This window comes from Taurulus bubalis (genome assembly GCF_910589615.1).
Source record: "Taurulus bubalis genome assembly, chromosome: 18".
Lineage (NCBI taxonomy): Eukaryota > Metazoa > Chordata > Actinopteri > Perciformes > Cottidae > Taurulus > Taurulus bubalis.
This window is the reverse complement of record NC_136606.1, coordinates 7371627-7394288: the sequence shown is the minus strand read 5'-3', so window position 1 is coordinate 7394288 and position 22662 is coordinate 7371627. Positions and strand designations below refer to the sequence as shown.

The 22662-nt window shown below is 40.1% G+C and overlaps 1 protein-coding gene across 1 annotated transcript; it reads left to right on the top strand.

Moving 5' to 3' along the window:
• Nucleotides 1–191: 191 nt before the first annotated feature.
• smchd1 (structural maintenance of chromosomes flexible hinge domain containing 1) lies at nucleotides 192–22590 on the top strand (the record flags this gene model as incomplete). The annotated part of the gene is given in 48 exon segments (XM_079234236.1): nucleotides 192–323; nucleotides 872–947; nucleotides 1199–1357; nucleotides 1461–1543; nucleotides 1654–1767; nucleotides 1771–1787; nucleotides 1927–2041; nucleotides 2283–2402; nucleotides 2570–2733; nucleotides 2839–2929; nucleotides 3046–3259; nucleotides 3357–3486; nucleotides 3779–3959; nucleotides 4106–4303; nucleotides 4394–4507; nucleotides 4724–4830; nucleotides 6413–6495; nucleotides 6596–6709; nucleotides 7225–7302; nucleotides 9467–9586; nucleotides 9673–9817; nucleotides 10094–10196; nucleotides 10474–10546; nucleotides 11080–11219; nucleotides 11417–11545; nucleotides 11642–11860; nucleotides 11952–12094; nucleotides 12569–12654; nucleotides 12736–12854; nucleotides 14043–14204; nucleotides 15699–15827; nucleotides 15932–16011; nucleotides 16206–16363; nucleotides 16528–16643; nucleotides 16730–16791; nucleotides 17219–17306; nucleotides 17458–17589; nucleotides 17698–17853; nucleotides 17940–18066; nucleotides 18417–18536; nucleotides 18888–18967; nucleotides 19343–19465; nucleotides 19669–19850; nucleotides 21074–21183; nucleotides 21650–21720; nucleotides 21806–21974; nucleotides 22062–22220; nucleotides 22331–22590. Coding segments are annotated over 48 exon segments (5874 nt in total). The 3' UTR covers nucleotides 22414–22590.
• Nucleotides 22591–22662: the final 72 nt, after the last annotated feature.

The window sequence follows — 22662 nt, the reverse complement described above, 5'->3', positions numbered from 1 at the left end:
TCTTATGCAGTCCACGGTTGTGGAGCTCCGACTGGGCGCGGTTGTGTTAAAGGCAACACATACAATTTGGTTTTAATCAAAGTCGGGATATGTTCAAAGTTGTGTTAGCAAACACACTGTAATGTCTATGTAGCAGCGTGTTACCTCGATTAGCTGTACTCTGCAGTTGAACGCTTCTCTCAACAGTCTCCATGGAGCAAGGAAGAGACCGCAGGAGGATCAATGTTTACGACTGCCGCTCCGAAAATAAGGCTCAAAGTACGAAGAAATTGCTGAAAACAAGTGGTTTGGACTTCAATGGCTTTCTTCTACTTCTGAAACAGGTAATGATATAGCTAACGCTAGCTAACTTTGCTTAACTTACGTGTGAGATAACCGAGTTGTCTTCGAAGGTGGTCAGAGCGTTTGAGCCCATCTTAACTTTTACTCATATTTAGACTTAAATTGGAATTTATGTTCTTAATTTAAACTCTTAATCATTTCATTTGTTCACTTGTCCAAGACAAATAACTAGGTTGATTTCTGCAAGTAACTACAACTTCGTACCTGTCTCTGACCTTGTCTATTTAATAAATGTAGTGTGTATGTGCCATATATGTTGAGTGTTTTCTTTCTAAACACATACTATAATATTGGATAATGGGTTTACTTTATAATTATCTATATTATAATTAATGAGTGGCAGTGGCATCTAGCAGTGGCACTTTCGGTGGCAGGCTCAACTGTCACTAACTTGCCATGGTAGTTGCTGCTGTTTGGGAGAGTTGCCACTGATTTATCCCTGTTTGTGGCAGTTGCCACTAAGTTGCCACCGCAGTAGCCGTCGTTTGAGGTAGTAGAACTGACACTTACTTTTCACATTTTATTACAGAATTTCTCAATCGGTCCAAATGAAACATATGTGGTGGCCACAACGGACCGGACTGTCCTGGATTTTGATAAATTTGGTAAGTCAGTCCTTGTTGGTCCAAAAGTAAACAATATCCTGCCATAAATTATAGCTGAGAAAATGAAGCGAGATGCTGCAGCGTGAAAATAAACAAGCCGTTTCATAGCTTTCCTAGTTAATTTCATCTGTAAATGTCATCATCAGTTTGTTGCAAATATGTCTGTTTTTAATGATATCAGTTAATGTTCTAAGTCTCTATTTATACAAGTTTACACAAGACAGATAAAATGGTTCATGTTTTGATTGTAGAGGAGCTTCAGGATGGCAGCACCATCCACTTGTTGAAACGGAAGGACCAAACTCTGGCAGTGGCAACGGAGGAGTTGATCAATTTTGAGCCTCATTATGATACGTTGATCAAGAGTGGCATATCCGAGTACTACGATAGTGATGGCCAGAAAGCATTGGGTAAGTTCTTGTATAATGCAAGTAGTATCCTTGAAATGGACAGAGACATTTAGCTGCATATCATCACTCATAATTTTCTACTTGTTTTAATAATTTTTCCCAGCATGCGCACTGGCTGAGCTGATTGACAACTCTCTTTCGGCCACAGCCAAAAACACGGGAATGAGGGCAATAGAGATACGATTGGTTGGTTGTGCATTTGCATGTGGTTTTTATAAGAATAAATATATATATATATATATAAAATTAGTCTGGGCCAATCTGCCATGTTGACTGACCGTCTCTCTGCTCTGCAGGTGTTTGATGAAACTCTTGCAAAACCTACAGTGATTATCTTGGATAACGGGTGCGGGATGACCTCGAAACAGCTCAAAAACTGGGCAGTGTACAGACTCTCTAAATTTTCCAGGTAAAAAGTCACAGTTGGAGGGTTGGTGTGCTTTACCTTCTTTACTTTGTAGTTTCAGTTCAGCCATGATTGTTCAAGGTTTGCTTCTAAAGTTGTATCTATTCATTTTAAATCCCTACAATTTTATTGTACATCTGTTTTTTCTTTTTCTTCACTACAGGAAGGAAGAAGAGTATGTTCGGCCTGATCCGGTCCGTCGTAGTCTCAACAGTGATATATCCTACTTTGGCGTGGGAGGAAAACAGGCTGTTTTCTGCATCGGAAACTCGACCAGGGTATGCCTTCTTTGAAAATAGTTTAGAGTACAACATTACCACAAACGTGCTCACGCATGCATTTGATTGGCCAACACAACACCTTGTCGGATGATGTCATATTGTGTTGCAGCAAAAGTTGAGGTTAAACTTTTTTAGCCAGAGCCCTTTGCATTGGAACCCATGCTGCATCGCCAGACTGACCGCATTCGAATGAGTGAACAAAAACTAACCATAGATTGGTTTAACTTTGTTTTCTTAGATGATCACAAAATCAGTTGGCTCCCCAGATGTTCATGAGCTGGTTCTGTCAAATGAGGATTTTGAGAGAAAAGAGCGGGACAAAGAAGATATTTACAGCACTTTCATTAAAAACAGGAAGGTAAGTGTTCTATTCTAAAAGCCTCCGTTTCAATGAAGTAAATGCTCGCTTGTAACTTAAAAAACAAAGTGATCTCCACCATTTTAAGCTCTCTGTGTTACATCGGTGTGGGCTTCTTTTCAACACACTGCCTGTCCTCTGTGTCATGTGTCATCCGCCTCCTGCAGCCCGGTGACTCTTCACATGTGAAAAAAGACGAGCGCTGCCTCCATGACCTTATCGCTGAGGAATCTGGGAAGGAAAGCTTCACAGCCGTGGTCATCACGGGAGTCTCACCTGAGAATATCGCCTTTTTGAAAAAAGATTTTAAAGTTTGGACCAGACAGCTAGCGTGAGTTCATTCACCCACATAATCTGAAATTCACTTTAAAGTCCGAACAGACACCAAATTGTCTACTTTGATTCATTTTGAAGTTGTGTTTTGTCCATATTTCAGTAACAATTATCACTATTACATTCATGGAGTCAATGGAAAGGACATTAGTAGATCAACAAACACCGATCATCTCTCTAAAATTGACATTCAGGTGAGGCTGCTGGTCTTAAAAAGTGTATTTCGTGTCAAGAGTGACTTCTAATTCTGTTTCCTGCTAATGCTTTAATGGAGTCGCAGCTAATATTATCACCTGACTCTTTTAAACAGATCACGTTGTGCGAGAGGCCTCCCAAGTTACCCTGTGCGATGAATCTGAGGGAAGTTGACGACGACATGCAGACTCTGTACATAAACGCTGCTGTCGACACGTTTGAGTTCAAGGCCATCACTAAAGACGGTGGCGCAGTGGACGGACTCATTCGGTATCACCCCTTCCTCTATGACAGGGAGACGTACCCAAAAGACCCCGATGCTCTGCTCGGTATTCTAACTCAGAAATATTGAATATACTTTGTGAAATATGACAGATTTTGTTTGTTTTAACTGCATATCTAATTTTGATCTTTTTTGTTTGTCAGATGATGATGACGATGATGATGATGATTGTTACAATAATGAGTCTGGAGCCTGGCATCGGGCAAGAGGGACGAGGCCGATATTTGACTGTTTCTGGAATGGACGACTTATACCTTCCACCAAAGTGCAAGAGTAAACACCTCTTTCCATTCTTTCCAATCTAAGTTTTAAAAAAATCAGATGTAACTTATTTGTAAAAGTTTATGCATTTTGACTACTCTTTATGTGAGAGTTATAGAATGAAGAGGAACACTTATATGCCTTTCAGAGTCAAAGGAGAACATTTATCAGACTCGTGCCACAACGCTAAATATGAGCTAGAGCCAACAGAAGGTTAGCTTAGCACAAAGATTGGTGGCAGGTGGAAGCTCTCTATAGACAGACAGATATCTATCAGATTTTTCTTTCTGTTCATTTGTGACAGGTTTGACTGGTGTACTCCGAATAAAGGAACAAAGGACCTTGCAGAGTGTTACAGTCGGATTTCCGGAGCACTTTTCAGTGATGACACGTTCAAGGTCACCACGAACAAGCAAAAATTCATGGATCTGGAGACAAAGCTGAAGAAGAAGGACACCTTCTTCATACGCATTGTTAATTCACAGGTGACCATATACAAATGCATATTTTTTGTATGTGTAGAATATATTACAGCATTCAAGATTGTATTGGAGCTTTATTCCGTTTGTTTTAATGTAAAAGCTAAAAGAACCACCGGGTGTTGCTGAACTGTTATTTTGTACGTCCACAGAAACAAAGAGGACACATTCAGAAGGAACTTACGCAGTGGCTGAAAAACTGCCATGAGAAGTGGGACAAGCAAATCAAGTTCCTGGGCTATATGGAGACCATAACACGAACAGATTTTCCCATTAAGAAAATGCAGCATCCCTGGGCGACGTTCTCTTCCATCGAACGGGACGGCAAAATATACAAACAAGGCCAACTCGTGAGCATCTTAAAGTTTTTCTTTCCTTCCGAGTGTATATTTCTCATTGTTCTGTGCTCTATATTGAAGCCGGCAACCTTCTTCCTACAGGTAAAGTCTCAGAAAACGGTGCCAATTCTGTATGGTCGTGTTGTTCGCTTTTTGCTGCATGGGAAATATGACGACAGTGTCTTTGCCACAGGAGGAGAGGTGGAAGTGGTTCTGGTAAGGATGGAATTATGGAGTTGTGACACAAATGTGACTGGCATAAGTTTTTCTTTCATGTCAGTTCTTTCAACTCTTTATCGTGCTGTCTCTGTAGTTCAAGCAAGAAATAAAAAATAAAAAAAACGGACACATGGAAATCCATACGTTTAAATGATATTCATTTTTTTGTTGATTTTTATGTAGACTGATATTGATAATTAAATATGTTTCCAGGAACCCAAAGCATTTTACGACAAGATAAAGACCATAGCCATTTCCAAGATTGACAAGAACGCCACCAAGGAAGCCATCAAGAACTACATTGACAACGACAACGCCAAGTAAGCATTTGGGGAAAATGCTCTCATAATCCGAGCATTTAATCTGGGTTTTACAATGTAATAGTAGACTACTATCTATATATATATATATATATATATATATATATATATATATATATATATATATATATATATATATATATATATATATTAGGGCTGCAACTAACAATTATTTTAATAATCGATTAATCGGTTGATTATTTTTTCGATGAATCGGATAAAAAAATGTTTTTATCAAAAAAGCGTTAATTTCCAACCCTTTATTCAAAAACAGAAGTGACAGTGCAAAACATCTTCAGAAAGCACAAACAGGTTGCTCCTTGAACATCCCTGAGCTGTTAATTAAAACAATAAAATGGACTAACACTAAAAACATACACATCTATGCTTTACATCTGCCAAATGTGAGCCCTTTTTACTGTAATTGATCCCTCCAGAGGCTGCATTTACATACCCTGCGTTATCAATATGTATGAAATACTGGACAGAGGGAAGCTGTACTGCTCCATATAGAGCGTCCTCTTCCTTAAACTCTTTCATTCTGGGTCTCTTATGACCACGACGTCACGTTGTTAGCTAAGCCCAACTACGTGATTTGCTTCATTCTACTTTGAGTAAAAAAATAAATAAAAAAAACCTGCAGCCAGATCCGCCGGTGAGCCGGTTTAACGTGAACGAGTGACAGCGTGAACTGAACCAGACCGGGGGGTGACGGCATGTTTCATCACGTTACGTTTTTTTACAAGCAAGACTGAACTGTAACGGAACATAACGGAACTTTAACGACAATACACAACCAAACACGTTAGCTAACGCGATAGCAAGCTGACTAGCTTCCATTAACAACAAGTTAGAGGAACATGAAGACGCTGATTGGCCAAGACTCGACTCGTCAAAGATCTTCTATTTTTGAGAACATCACAACCTCAGCTTTTCTCGTGTCTCACTCCAATCTCAAAAACGCTGGCCGGCCAGTTGCTCTGCGCCGCTCTTTTTTTCTTCTCCGCGACTTATTGCCCGGCGTAATAATCGCGCGACACAACGAATCGATAATGAAATTCGTTGCCAACACTTTTGATAATCGATTTTTATCGATTTTTATCGATTCGTTGTTGCAGCCCTAATATATATAATTACACCTTTACACGGCACAATCATCCTAAAATCAGGAAATAGGTTAGCCTTTAGCTTAGTTGTGGTGTTGTGAAGTCATGCAACTGTGATGTAGTTTGTTTATAACAAAACAACATGATCTTTTTTACCTCCTAGTGATTGCATTTCAGATAAAAAAAAATGTCAAAAGGTGGTGTTTGTTTGTGAAGATTATTGTGCTTAACAAACGTTTGTTTGCCTTTAGAACTTATTTTCTGCAATCATCCAAAATCAAATGGAAAAAATCTCATTCGCTTTTTGTCGAAGTTAACAGATATATGACATCCCTGCAGCACTCTATATCCCATTAGACATGTGTAATCTGTTTGTTTTTATTTCCCTCCACCTCATCTCCTTGTCCTGACTAGACGTAGTTGTAAAAGTCCAATGAGACTTCATCAGTTATTTAATTATAATGTGTTCGTTTAAGGCTTCCAGAGCGTCTGACAGTCGACTGGCCAGAAGAGAATCCCTGGCCACAGAATGCTGTTCGACCAGCTGGGACTCAGTTTGGTAAACTGCATCATTGTTTTCACACCACACAGGTTCACATACTGAGGATCACAACATGGTAATGTTTCAAAATGTCCTTTCCCCCTACGCATCATTTCAGGGCCACTCAGGGTCGAAATTCAAAACAAGAAGGGAGAGTCATTATCCATGATGCCGTCAGTGAGCCATGGAGGAGGGAAAAAACTGCTTGTTGAGCTCCAAGTCCTCCAGCACGGTAAGAAAAACAAACACACACACACACACACACACACATCCCCTGCTTTTCTCTTTTTTATTTTGTATTAAACTGAACATCTGACAAGACATTGACTTTGAGAAACTGGGATGTTTTTTCATTATTTTCTGTAATTTTATAGATTAAACAATTAATTAATTAATCTAGAAAATAATTGACATATTGATTAATGATGAAAACATTCCTTAGTTGCAGCCCTAATGATTTCTAGAGCTCAAGTTGATGTGGTCAAATTGCTTGTTTTGTTTGTCCAACAGCCTAAAACCTTAAAATGTCCAGTTTACTGTTATAGACAATACAATGGCGGCAAATGCTCACCATTTAAAAGTAGGAACAACAGAATTTAGGCTTATTAAATGTCTTAAACAGTTGTACAACTTCATTTTCTTTCAACTTCTTGGTTTATTTCTTCTTTCTTATTCTTTGTTGTCCAGCTTCTTGGTTTGTAACAGTGTTTTTTTTTTTTTCCCCCCGTGAATGTCTTACTCGTGTAGGTCCTAAAACAGATCATGAGCTTCTCTGTTATGGTGCCCAACATTCAGCGAAGTGGGGTTTCTGGTTCAAAAAAATTGGTAAGTTTGTTTTTGTTATCTTTTGTTATTATTATAGTGGTTGAATTAGGATAACTTTCTTCTTTTGTTCTTTTTTCTTTCCACAATCACGTACACCAGTTTCTTAAAGTATTTAGCTGCTTCGCAGACTGTCTCCCACCTGGTCCTTTTCTGGCCACATTTCTACCCGCTACTCGTCATAATATCTAGTCTCTTCCTAGCTATCCCATTTGGCCTTTGGTTTCTTTGGTCTTTACTGGCTCGCACTGGAATAGCACCATGTCAACTTTTGTCTGCTCCAGAAACTTATCAGCGTATTGTGTCTTTTTTAACTGGTGAAATCCCACATTAAGCTTATCTATCGTGTCTGTGTGGGCTGCTTTCCATTCACATGAATGTAACTCATCACAACATGGATTGTGCTCTTAATAACCCGGTTCAGATAGATATATGTACTGTATGACTTCAGTTTTATTTAAGCATAATGTATATAACTGAGCACAACACATAACATTAAGCATAAGATATACATCATTTTCCTTCCACAATATCTTCCTATTAAATGAATCACTGTTGCTATCTGACAGACAATGAGGCACCACTGGTTCACGAAAACGGAACCGGAGTAAAAAGGACTCGCAAACGAGATTGAATAGTCTTCACTCTACGTTGGTTTATTTATCTATACAGAGACGTTAGTCTCGGTGGTCAAACTAATTGAGGGAGAGGTTCTAGGTTGAACAGGCTCTATTCCATCACGTTTGTTTACATGTTTTGCTTGCATTCTTGTCCTGCTGCTCGTGCTGGCACAGAGGTTACATGAGGACAGACTCTGAACATTAATTACATCCTCGTTCCAGTTCACATTGTCACACAAAGCCATTTACTTTGGGTTGGGCTCAAGCGTCTTGCTTACAATGCAAATTCTGCTCCACATGCACGCACAGAAGCTGCCGACAACTTTGTACGTAATTATAGACACCAGGGATCGTGAGTTAGATTCTATGTGTGCTGTGACATTCTTTTGATATGCATACACACATGGGTTTTAATGTCTTACTGCTACATTGATAACTTCAGCTATCTGACCAATGGCGAGAAACCACAGGGTCTCACTATCAGGAGCTCTGTAACAAACACTCACACAATGGAGATTGGGTCTTTTATTTGCATCACACAAAGTACAAGCAAATCGAGCTGTGATCAACTAACTTCACAATAGAACCACACATCACTTTATCCCTTTTGCTTTGGCTGCAGTCTCTGATTTAATTGTCCAAAGACCCCGTGGTCTCTATGACTTGATTGTCTCTAGAGACCCCTGGGTTCCTGCATCCCTGACCTCTATGCTCCTGAATTAGGCACGCACCCCTGGGCGTCTGATTGATCACCAGCCTCCTTCCCAACTGTCTTCCTCTGATTTACGCCACAGGCCACGAGGGCCTGTTATCTTTCTTACCCGTTAGAAATCCTCCACTCGCACACGTCTGCCCTATTCCCTTGAGTACCGGAAAAATGTATCTTACCCGCTTGTTGAGTCTTTTTAAGCTGAAATAACGAATATCATAAACCCAGAACTTGTCTTTTTAAGATCGTGAAAAGTGAAATAACTGAGACGGAGCTCGGAAGGACATTCTTTCATAACATTTGGGGATGAGTTGTGCAGGACAACAGGATGTGAACCTCGGCTTCCTGTCTTCTAAATTATCCATTTTTAGCCATCCATCAGACCCCCGTTTTGAGCTATATTTCCTCATCCCCTCTAAAACCGACATCAGTGGAGACTCCACTTGTTGTTGTCTACTCCTTTTTTCTTTTTCCCCTGGTCGCCATCTTGTTTCTCTGTGCACAAAATCAAGCTGTTGTCTTTACAAAGAGTAAACTTTTCTTCACCTGTGATTTAAAGGATACAATGGTTTACAAGTGCGCGTATACTTCGTAGCGGTGCTTGGATAACACATTCAAACAGTGAGGACATATAGCAGATGTGTTGTGAGGCTTTTGATTAATTCATTTATTTGCTTAGTTGTACAAATAAATAAGGATTTACATAATCTAATGGAATACAAATGATTACACCATTTCTTAATTCATTTTCCGACCACATTGGTTAACTTTTATATGCTCAGATTTATGTCTGCTGAAAGATCATGTATCAAGTTTGTAAACGTCTCATCTTTTGCAGAAACTCTGAACAACAAGGGGAAGTATACTCTGTCCCTAACCACGAAGATAATCGAAAGTAATGCAACCGCCTTTGGAGGCAAAGAGCTTCCAAGCTTCAAACTCACGTTCACCATCACCGGTAAGTAAAACTACTTTAACTGTCATATTTATTATAATTCCCTGAATACCCTAATCCCACACGTCCACTGTTTTTCTCCTCCTCAGCGGGTTGTGCTGAGACTTTTGTTGTTGGTGAAGTGAGCCCCACTCTTCATGTCGGAGTGCCGTTCAACATTCCTCTTCTGATAAAAGATGGTTATGACCACTCGACGACGCTTCCTCCTGATCTCAAGCCTGTACTTAAGTGCAGGTTGGTCACTTCCCTTTATTCTAACATCTACTGTCATTTGAAAAAGTTAAACCCCAGTTTGGTCGCGTTTCCTTGGTTTTCAGTGGACAGCTTGCTAAGAATACCCTCCTTTTTCTTACGGCTTGAAATGTTGTTTTGACATGTGTGACAGCAGTTTATGTAACTGATTTGAAAGCTTAAGTATACATGTATCATTTGCTTATCTTGTCTTTTTAATTTGACAGATGTGGGAGTTAGCTCCGGAAACCATTAACAATATAATTATTATTTAATTAGTGGCCTGGATCTGAGTTACGAGACGGTGGACAACCGCGGGACCACGTTCACCATCAAAAAGGTCAAAGCAAGAGGAAGAGTCCTGAATTACCAACAATCAAAGGTTAGAAAAAACAATACGCGTCCTATTATTATAAGACAGTAGTTTGCCTATTTACTAGAAAGGTTCATGCAAAAGGAATAAATCTGAAAAAAATAAAACACATTTCACTAATGTCATGAAATCATAACGCAGTACGGGATGTAAACTAAATGTAAACTAAGTAAATGTCTCTTCTCAGCCTTGTAGACAAGAGTACAACATTTGACACAAAAATAAGCTGCTTGATACCCAAGATAAGAGACAAACGACTGCTTATCCTCCGACTGTTGTTTTGCAGACGTATGACCTCATGGTGACCCTGCCTGGCCTGAAGACCGACACACAGATTATCAAGATCTCTCTTCTTCCTGGTAGGACTGCAATTATGTATTCATTTAGAACCATAATTCACCTTGAAATAATGATAATTCATATACAAGCACAGTTGTTTAAATTTTTCTGTTTAAGTATTATTTTAATTAAATGCCAAACATTTTCAGGTTCTCAAATATAGGATTTATCGTCTCTCACTGTTTAAAAACATTACATATTTAAGATATTTGAGTTTTCGACTCTTAGTTGGACAAATCAAACATTTTGAATTTGACACTTCTCTATTTTCCAGCATCTTGAGTAATTAAAAAAACATTTGTTATGCTCGTTTTACAGAAAATGGGCTGCTGTTTATTGGTTGTTGGTGTCATTTTAGTTAAAACAAAAAGGCTATTCCCTACTGAATGCTACGTGGGGCTTGGTTAAAATATCAGCCATCATCCATCTGTAATATGTTTGCTGCGAACATTAAGATAAGGATCGTGCCGCACGTCTTTCTATGTGTAAATAATCACCCTGACAGTTGAGGAAACACTCAATAGTTTCTCAACTACATAACGATGTTTTTCAGGTAATCCACATTCCTTCCATGTGACGCCAGAAGACGACCCCATCACAGTAGAAAATGGAAACCCTGTCACGTTTAATGTTGAAATGCACGATGAGGCTGGAAACATCACTGCTCATCCCAAACAGATCGTTTGCTGCCAGGTACGGTTCACTGTACTTCAGGTGTCTGTATGAAAACTCCAGAGCAGACTCCTTTTTTTTCTTTCCGCTCTGTGTGATAAACTATTTTCACGGTACTGTTCTGGTCTGTCTTGAGCCGGCTCTTGTAACGCTCCATCTTTCTTTTAATAAATTATACGGTTGGTTGACTTATCCTCATCCTTTCATTTGCAAATCAGGTTGAGGGGTTGCCATCAGTGGCAACCGACTGCAGCACCACAGGAGCTGGACAGCTTGTGACGAAGATAGTAAACCTGAAAATAATCAACGGAGAACCACAAAACCTCAAAGTTACATTTGAGATGCCTGTAAGTTCAAATAGGACGAAGCTTTCTGTTTCGTTGAACATTCCTTGATTTAAAAATGATTGTGATGTCTCCACCTGTTCTTCGTTTTCCCACAAGAGTCAAAACAAGATCCCGTTGGTCGTGAGGCGGCTGAAGGTGGTGCCCAGCAAAAGGGTCTCCCGCATGGAGCTCTGCAGCAATGACAATTTGGTGCTGACGAACAACGAAAAGATAGATTGGCTGGCTGGAGGCTCGGTGGAGAACCTGCTCTATAAGCTGTATGATGAGGCTGGTCGAGAGATTCCTCCCACTGCTAAAATCGCCTCCATGATCAAGGTGTGTCTGACATGAATAAATTTGTCATTTTTATTTGACCACTTCCCATCTTAATGCTGACTTGTCATTGTTCGCTGTGACTTTGTTTCAGGTTAACTGGTCAGGAGATGTAAATATAGAAGAACTGGTCGAGGGGAAGCTGCCTGCCTTACTGGTGCCCACGCAGGTGCAGCCAGCGCTCTTCTTCCAGGTGTCCTACCAAGACCAGAACGTGTCCGTCTCCTTCTACATAGTGTAAGACACATACTCGACTCAAAGCTGCGATTCAGTGTTTGCAAGCTGAAAGGTGTATATTTGAAATTCGGAGCATTAATATCGCAGCAAACAACTATTGTGTATGTCAAGACATATTCTAGTAACGGCGTCCTTATCAGAGAATGAAGTTGCTCTCCCTCTGTTATGTTTACGTAACTAAGCTTATGCAATCTGCTTATTAGTTGAATAAGAAGATACTCTCATATCTTTTACAATAAATATGCATGTAGTCTGATAATGAATTCCTCGTTGCCAGTCTTAATGCTGAGCTAAGCAAACCCTCTCCAGGCTTTAGCTTCATATTTAACGGATAGATGTGAGAGTGGTATTGATTTTATGACTTAAGTGTTTGCAAGAAAGCAAATAAGTGTATTTCCCAAAATGAATTAGATTTCTTTTGATAGCCCCACTTGTATCTTTCAAAGTCTTCATCCTCTCTTGTTTTGTTGGTAGGCCTCATCCGGATGAACCAAACCGACTCAAAGCAACTCTCATCCAAAACACAGTGAAGCTGGGTCAAATCCTCCCTGGAAACATCAGTCAGTACCTAAACTCCCCAAAGTCGTATTTTTGAGGATATGGTTGCACACTGGATAACACGCATCTCTTCCCCTCTGCAGGCCTGGAGCTTGTGGACCAGTATGATAATGTAACCAAGGCGCTTACCTCCAGCTGTAAGAACCTCATGACTGTGGAAGCTGAGGGTCTGGACAAATCGGCCATCGCCTTTGGCTGGCAGGTGGGAGAAGAGACACACACAAGGAATTGTTTAGCACACAATTAAAATCACTTATACTATCTGCAATCTATTTCAGCTTTCTCTTCATGAAGTCATCCTTATTTAGTTTTTTTTTCTTTTTTTAATACAATCAAAAGTTCTACTAAATCTTTTATGAAGAGTTTTCTAAAAGTTTCTTGGAGCCAGTTGTAGGCGTGTGTTTTCCTCTCACGGCGTGCTGCATGAGGCTTAGTTCCCCCCTTACTCCCCACACTGTGTCCCCAACCAGGGGAAGAGGTCACCATATCTCTTCTTCTCAGACCTCCACATCATAAAAATTCCAAGCACAGCTTGATATATGCAATCAAGGTAATACACCTTCACTTGATTGCACTGATAAGGAGCCTCCTAAGATTAAAACCGTGTTTCTCTAAATAGATAATTGTTCCTTCTCTGCTGGCCGGCATCAAAAGAATTCATGACGGGGGGGAAAGCGTCTTTGTTGTTCCAGAAACAGGAAGTTTATATTATTGCCTGGATAGTTCCATGATCCCTTGTGACTCTGCTGACGGAGGAAGGGCTTTGTTGTAAAATGCAGAGCAGTTTAGTGTGGACTCATTAGAAGGCTGTGTTTACCCCTGAAAGATATAGAGCACTAAATATGATGATTATGTGCCTCATTTTAATGTCAAGCAGCTGTAACTGAGATGCAGCGTTTCTTCTTTGTGTGGTGAACTTCAAATTGTACAGTATGCAGACACATTTCAGGTTCTTGAATTTAAGTATGAATATTTCATGCTGCTTTATTACTCCTCAACACGGCAATATTTTAAGTTATAGTACTATTCTTAGATTAAACTTTTGAAAACCTATAACGATATAAAATATTATTCTGCAATTATTTTCACATTTGTAATGGAACCGTAAAATGTTTTGTCATTTTTGCTTTTCCTTTCGATCGATTATTAGTCAAAAAGTATTTAATAAATACATACAAAAATGCTCTTTGCTAATATATTAGTGACGAGGGTTATTCTGCATCGTGAATACTGCATAGTAAGTACTTTTTGATGCTCATACTTACTTATTTACTGTACTTTTACGGTAACATTTTGAATACAGGACTTTTACTTAAGTAAAGGATCTGAATACTTCTTCCAAAAATCTGTAAATGTCCTGAAAATAATTACTGATCTCTGTTTAAATCAGGAGAGCAGCTGCTCTGTTCTGGTGACGGGGGTGCAGTTCCAGTCCGGGCCTCTTGGGCCCAGAGAGTTGTGCTTCACCTACAGGAGCTTTGTGCAGCGCGTCATCGTCAAAGTGACGGCTGGAGTCCCTGCACAGCTTAAACTCATCAGTGGGCCAGAGAAGGTAAGATTAAGAAGCTGACCCTGGTTGTGATTGCAGCTCAATAAGATACTTGATCTGCCTCGAGCAGGAAATCTCTGCGGAGATAATACAACCTGGTTTTAATTATGGAGTTAAACTCCTTTTACTCAGCCTCAACACAAAAGAGGAAAATAAGTCACCAAACACAACGAGAACAGACACACACACATGCTCTGTTCTCGAGAGAGGGATTATTTTATTTATCTTATGCTATTAGCCGTTATCAAACTACAACTAGGGGATTTTACACATGAATCCCTCTCCCACCTGGAAGCACACCGCGGTGCCTGGCGTGGGAGCCAGAGGTCCTCCAGGCCCAGTGATCTCTCTCTATAATAGTTACAGCAAATATATGTGTCTGTTATGTAAATGTATCCTGTATATTCATCAGTTCGTGTAGCCGTGATGGATGTGCCTCAAACTCACCTCAGGGGCTGTCGGGGCGGGTCGTCGTGAAGCTCCGACTCTGGCGCTCAGGTGGATGGAGCAGCGAGAATTGAAGAAGGCCAAAGAAAAGGCTACGGACGCGCTAACTTGATTTAAACTTTGATATCAATCAATATTTATTTTAATAATAGATAGAAAATGATATAACAGTTACAAATGCAACTTAAAAAAAATCTCACTGGTAGACTTTACTGAAAGTGCGGAGAAAGTAATTAACTCAACTACACCTAACACATCCAGAAGTCATTGACTTCTCGTCATATTTCTAACCTCTCGACCACCCTTTGCAGGATGCTGCGGGCAAAGAGCTTCTTCCTCCTTTCTCAACTTCTCCTTTTTGACACTGCAGTTTTTCACCATAGTTCCCAGTTTGATATGTTTTATCAAAAACCACATGATTTTACAAAATATGAATGAACCCCAGACTTCCTGATTGCCCAGTTGAACTTAAGACAGACCGTAATACATTTTGCCAAGCATTGATTATATGGTAAGAGCATTATTTAAATAGATTATACTCTTATGCATGGTGGGTCAAAGATATCTAATAAACACTTTGTATCCCAAAACCTGAGCATTACTATGCCATATTAAAATAAACACATGCGTAACAAAATTAAACTTTAACCTAACAGAATCTCCCAAAACCATCTGCTTATCTTAATTTTGCAATTGAAATAAAACTGGACCCCCTGCATATCTAGCCATGTAGGCATATTAGACTTCCTGCCAACTTTCACCCAGGAACTACAGCAGGCTTGATCTAGCTGTCCTCTGCCCTCCTTCTCTGAGGTAGTTCTGCTTTCCAGGTGGGCCTCTGCAGCTGCTCTTACTTCGCCTTTTCTATGTAAAGCCATTTTTTGTTACTAGGCTGTGAGATATGGGGCCTCTTCCTCTGCCCAAAAACGGCGTTAACTTCCTCCTGCGAAGCATACAGTGACCGATGCAGGCTCATGCGTTTATAAGAAATTCACATAAATTGCAGGTTATCCAACACTGTCAAAGCACATCTTTCTTCCTTCATACAAGCCTCTGCAGGTGCTGAATGACCAAGGTATCGCCACACCATTCACCGTCCAACTGTTTGATGAGTGGGGAAACCCAACTACGGACCAGAGGGTCGTGGTCATACTGAGCTCTTCCTCCCCGGCACTGAAGGTTAGCTCCACGAGCAATACAACACGTACTTTATATTACTACACCGAGTTGTGACGGCATTATCCAAGTGGAAGAAATGTAAAGAGATCCTCTTGTTGTTCTAGCTGACGACATCTGTTACTTCACAACCCGTGAACGCAGAAGGGAAAGCCTCTTTCACTGTTAGCAGTGTGAGCGGACCAAAGTAAGTCTCACTTTATAATACCACATATAGAGGGAGCATTTTGTGTCATCATAATGCCATAATGGTAGTGTCTCAAATCACAGATTGTATCGTCAGTCAGCCACATTTCCAATTCAGTGTACATGTCCTGAATTGGGACACAGCTAATGTCCCACCAGTGACTAATGGGAGTGTTGTTACTGTTGTTCCACTAGGGGGTCCTATCGGCTTGAGTTTAAAGGTTCCCTCAACTTGAAACCCATCCCTGGTACCATAGTGGAGCTCACTGTCATACCTGATCCCAACAAACCTGTCAGCCTGTTGGTGGAGTATAACACCAGTGCCGCGTTTCCAGCTGGAAGCTTTTTCCCAGGTTTACATCTTATTTAAATCTCTATGTTTCCTTTCCTCTGGTTTGTGGAGCTCTTATTTCACTATATGCGACCGGTTTGGCGTCTATTAGCAAACTGTGTGTGTGTGTGTGTGTGTGTGTGTGTGTGTGTGTGTGTGTGTGTGTGTGTGTGTGTGTGTGTTCAGTCTTCTCTATGACCGTGGTGTCGGATGAAGGAAGCCCGATGACGACTTTTAACCCCGCTGCTGTGTCCATGTGGCTGTGGAAGGGAGAGCCATCGGGAAACGCTCCTCCACAAACGGTGAATGACTTAACAAGCAGAAGGACTGTCACAGATGTTTTTTTTTTTTTTTGCTTTTCTTTTAAACTACATCTTCTCTTGTCTAGGCCACGGAGCTGAAGTGTAGTAAACCAACGAGGAGTGACAAGAATGACCGTTTTCACTTCAGGTAAAAATGCTTTTGCATCCTGTCTGGTTCTGTTCTGCCTGAGTTGTCGCTCGATGTTTAAAACACAATATCAGAAACCGCTGACTGACAACCATTTAGCCTCTGAAGGCTGTGGTCCAGATCTCTGGGGTAGCGGTGTAGAAACTGTAGACACGAGAATGGAGTTGGAATTGAGAGATGATGTCTGCGGATTGTTTAGCTAGTTTACGCTCAAATAACAGTTTGACAGCTCACAAACACTCCCGTTGTCATTTAATGTATTGTTCATTGTTAATTAGAAAACGGTTGAGCGTTAGATGATAAGATTGATACCACTCTGATGTACAGTACAGTAAATATGAAGTATAAACTAGAAGCTGAGCTAGAAACAAACGGTAACTATTCCTTTAAGAAATGTACACATTGTTTTTGTTTTCTTTCACTTCAGAGATAAAGAGATCCCAGAACAAGTTGGAAAGTACGCCATCCAGTTTTCTCTACAAATAGGCAATAGAAAAGGCCTGTACAGTAATCAGGTTGGTTGAGTCTGGAAACAGCTCAATAAGTTATTTCCACACAAAGCATATTGAGATGGTCTCTCATATCTGTTGAGACGGAAAGCGGTTGTTCGTTGAGTTGTTGCACAGCGGGAAGGTCAAAACCTCAGCACTGTTTCCTGTCTCCTAGATTCCTATAAATGTGGTGGCCAATCAACCTGTCAAACTGGGACCCGACTCACAGCCACCAACCCCAGTTGTCTCCGACAGCAAGGCCGTCGCCAACCGAACCCTGGTGGAGAATATGACTCTGAGGATAATGGTGAGCATACATGTTAACGTACGGCAACAGAGCAGAAACGGCTAAAATTAATTTGAAAGCTGTGTAGTTTATCAGCTGATTTAAGAGCGTTGCTTTGACTGGTTCCAGGATTCATATGGAAACCCAGCGGGGAAGGACCTGGACGGGAAGCTGGTCGTTTCTATGAAGAACTTCAATGGAGACGGCAACAAAAAGGTCCCTCTGTTTGAAGGCAAGACCGACAGCTTGACCATAAGATTGGTAAAAGGAAGTGTCTACGTTAAAGTGAGTAACCAACACGGCTTTTATTTTAGAACGGCGCCATGATGCATATTGCACATATGATCATTGTTTAATTTATTTCTCCACAGAGGCTCGTTATGATGGAGAACAGCCCTGGCGAGAATGGAAGTGCATACATCCTCGTCTTCCAACCTGATGTGTTAATGGCTCCCACGCCCATCGCGCCTTTTGAGCTCCCCTTCCATTATTCCAATGGTATGCCATGAAAACACTTGAAATCGGTGTTTGAATTGAGAACTTTATCATATTTCACATATGATCAGATTGTCTATGCAGAGAGTTTTGGTTTTATTTGCTCAGGTTTTCAGATATAGTCTCTTAGTTATAGTAATAGATATTACCATGTTGCGTCACCAGTTGATTAATTACATTAGCACGTATGTTTTGTGTTCCAAATCATCTAAAATGTTAATCCTTGGAGGATTTTGTTGACAACTTGGAGTCTTTTTTTAAATCAGAAAATACTTTTAACTAAAATACATTTTCGCCATGTTATTAGTCATAAAAGTAAAGTTTGTCTTTTTATCTTTTTTTTCTGATTTTAGATGCTGAGAACCAACGAAAAATCTCTCAGTTGTCCAAGAAGAAAAATGAGCTCATTACTGTTATCACTGCAAGCAAAGACATATTTTCTACATGTGGTGAACTCCTTCAGTTGCTGACTAGTAAGATTTTATTTTTGGTCCAAATACGCCAGAAAGCTGTGTGCAAACAGACAATTGTGTGTTGTTGTTTTTAGTTTTTTTTTTTCCCAAACAAAGCCAAAGTTCTTAAATCTTGTTTAAACACAAGAAATCGTTCAATATTTTTCTTGGATTCATTTTTATCTTAAATGTGGAACTTTCTGATCAGAGATTAAGAAAACGAAACCGTAAATCACACCAGACATATGAAAGCAGCTGTCGATGCTTTGTGTTACAGACGCATTTAGATTGGTACCAAGAAAGTATTTACGTAACACAACTTGTGTCTGTCCTTTATTTTTGTGTTTGAAATGGTCTCTTCTTCCATCTCAGATCAGCACCTGGTTGCAAGTCAAAAAGAGCTTTCCATTCGAAATGAGCTGATCAATCGGAAAGTGACAATGTCCCAAAGTGTAAGACGTTAAATCTATTCACACATGTATGTATGTATGTATGTATGTATGTATGTATGTATGTGTGTGTGTATATATATATATGTATGTATGTATGTATGTATGTATGTATGTATGTATGTATGTGTGTGTGTGTATATATATATATATATATATATATATATATATATGTATGTATGTATGTATGTATGTATGTATGTATATGTATATATATGTATATATATGTATATATATATATATATATATATATATATATATATATATATATATATATATATATATATATATATATATATATATATATATATATATATATATATATATATATATATGTTTATTGGGAGATGACATTTGCAGATGTGTTATTCTTTGTAGATCCCAGATATTGACAGACTCATAAAAGAAAAGGAAGCTGAAGCCGACAGGATCCTGAAAACACCCAGAAGAGTTTGCTCCATCCGCGATCCCTTCAGCGGGCAGCAGGATGTTTTAGGAATGGTAATATCAGAAAAAACAAAGGAGTTCTCTGTTTGCTTAGCACCTTAACAAATCCATAGTAATTTGAGGAAAGGGGGGACCTCCATCCAGATGCATCCAATCATTGTTTGTGCTAGTGTGTGAGTTTGAGAAAAGCTTTGCCGGACCGAAGAAAGTGTGTTTGCCCCTCGGTTTATTTCCCCCCCTTTACCTTCTGGATTCAGGTCGGCCACCTGGCCTTTGTTCAGGCCGACGACGCTGCGAGGGTCATCTCCTGGCATATCAAGGGGGACATGGATTGCGTCATCACCAAAACAATCGCAGCAGCCCGGAGCATCTACGACTACACCAAGGGCCAGCAGCAGGTTATGGCCCTCGAGTATGTTTATGTGCAACCAGGCAACAGGTAATCCTTCTGTGCCAACGATGGATGTCTTTTAAATAACTGTACTTCTGTTCACACACGATATTGGTGTTGGTGCCGGAGTTGCTTTCCTGATGAGACTCCTGTGCGGTTCTTGATTATAGTTTTTAATTCCCCGAGCCTTCCAACAATAGTAATTTAAAGATCTTGTGGCACCTCCTCGCTGAACAGACTGTTTAGAAAGAATCCGGAGGAAGATCAACAGAGGGATCCCTCTTCTGGCAGACGTGAAACTAATGTTGTGTGCACAGAATAGAACAATTAAAACGACTGTATGGACAATCAGGATGTTAAAATAATAGATTGTAAGTCCTGTTTTCATTCATCAGATCAAATGCATTTCAATTGAAAGGAAATGATCATGCAAATGAATGCATGCTTTGAAATTCAACGCAAAAGAACATTCTGAATTTATAATTGTGACAAATGATTACTATTTAGAGAGCAACTTCCTCTTGATAACGGGTACATAACGCATGTTTTGACAAATGACATGCTCACTATTTAGCAGCCCATGCTGCACAGTTTTAGATTTTATAAGACTGTTGGCTATGTTATAATAGTGTTGCGTTTAAGTCTGCATCACATTAATATTTGGGCTGAAACTAATGCTTGTATTTGTATTATTGATGTGCAGATGTTTTTTATACTAATCAATTTAGCTTGGCATATAAAATGTCAAACGTTTGAGTAACAATTTCCAAAAGCTCAAGGTGGCCGCTCCCTGTGTGTTACTTCACCACACCAAGAGTCCCAAACCCCAAAATGATTCAATTAATGTTCACACGAGAGAGAGAAAAGCAGCAAATCCTCACTAATGAGAAGCTGGATTTAGAGGAAGTTCAAATTATTTAAACAATTGATTATTGTTATTGTTTCAGCTCTATTGAATGATGTACCAATAATGTAACATAGAAGCTGAAACGATGACCTGATTGTGAGGAAATTAATTGGCATCTATTCTAAGAATGGAACAATTGTTTGAGTCCTTTTGAAAAACAGAACCGTGCTTATTCCAGCTTCTCCGATGTGAGGATTTTCAGCTTTTATATTACAATGAACTGTAAAATCTCTGAGTTTTAGACTCTTGGTCAGATAAAACAATAAGTTTGAAGATTTCACCTTCGGCTCAGGGAAGCTGTCGGGCATGTTTTGTGTGATTTCCAGAGCAACTCTGCATGAACTAACATTTTAATTGATTACAGACCGATGCCACACATAAGAAATGGCCGCATGCTCTTTGATCCCCCTGGAAACCCACTCCACGCCAGGGACCTCCTGCAGTACCCCAACAACCCAGATATCTGTAACACTGGTGAGCTCCCTCAGATGGATTCCCCCAGATCAGAGTAACATGGCTGTTGTTCCATCGCTATGACCTCAGTCCAGAGGTCCTGGGGGGCTTTTAGAGGGTTCCCAGGTCTCTTCGTGTTTGCTGATGTTCTGGTATTTCCTACATGCCCCGTCTACTCCTGTTGAGTCTTGGATAAATGGTTCCATCTGGGACCCAACCTCATAGGGGTGGAGGGGGTTTTCTCATCAGGGGCCCGGTCACTGGAGCAGAAATTGAGTCTCTTTTTCCACATTAAAATTACTTTTAATGTAGGGCTTTTCTGTCATTTTTGGGTTATAACTTGTTTAAGTTAAAACAATTCAGTTAAGCTCTTCGGCCTCCTGTAATCTCCTCTTTCTGAAGGTTCTTCAGTAGCATCAGCAGAAAATAAGTCATGAATGTTTACATTTGTCCAAACAGGTCTGAATGTTTCCTGCTTTCTTTGCAGCTTTTAAAAACATCCTCGGAGACACTATTCTGATCGATGACCTGGATTCTGCAAACAACTACCGAAAGGCGGTGAGTGATGCTCGCTGGTGGAGGCGTGGCGTAAATGTACTGACCCCCGTGGTAATTGTTCCTCTTAATGTGCCGTATCCCAAAGGTGGTAGAGAATAAGCAGTGGTGTCCCACCATCCTGACCCGGCAGGGCGACCGGGTCAGCGCCAAGGGAAGGTTCGGCGGCGCTCAGAACAGAGCCCCTCACATCAACTCGTTACAAGTGTTCGGCGCCCCGATCCCACAACATTACTACACTTTAAAGCAACACATAGGTGACGTCGCTCACATTTCTAAGTTTGTGGTTGTAGTCCTGTTCGGTCAGATTGTGTATTAATTCCTCTTTTTTATTTATTGGACAGACCTGCTCGGGCAGCACCGGTCAGCTCTGGAGAAGAGGGATGAAGCAGCAAAAGAACGCGTGGATCACTTAAGGAAAATAAAGTCCCCTGAAAACGTGAAAAGGCAAGAAGAAATGGAGGAGAATGTGAAACGGCTAGAGGAGATTGAGAGACAACTTGGTATGTTTGTTGACCTGGTTGAAAGGGCAGAGACGTCCAATTATCGTCCAATCTTTTTTTTTATTCTTTTAGTATTGTTGATTTCTAATTGGTCTGTATTTTACTTTCAGTGTCAACACCAGTAAGACCAGAGAAACGGAGTCTTCCGAGTGCTGGTGAGCCGTCAGGCATCATTTCAAAGAGAGCAAAGTAGAGGTCAACATAAGAGGAGGACGAGTCCAAACCAATCTCACCTTTGAGCTATTGGAGTGGTTGATTTTTATTTTTATATGTTTTAATACTGATATTAATCAGAACTTCTGACAGTCATGTATATATGATTCGCTTCAACTTTCGTGGCTTTATTCTTTCTATAAATAACTACATATTTACAAAGATCTGTTTTGCCTGTGTCATTATTTCTGTACATCTATATCTTAGTTTTAGGCATCTGGGCAGGAAG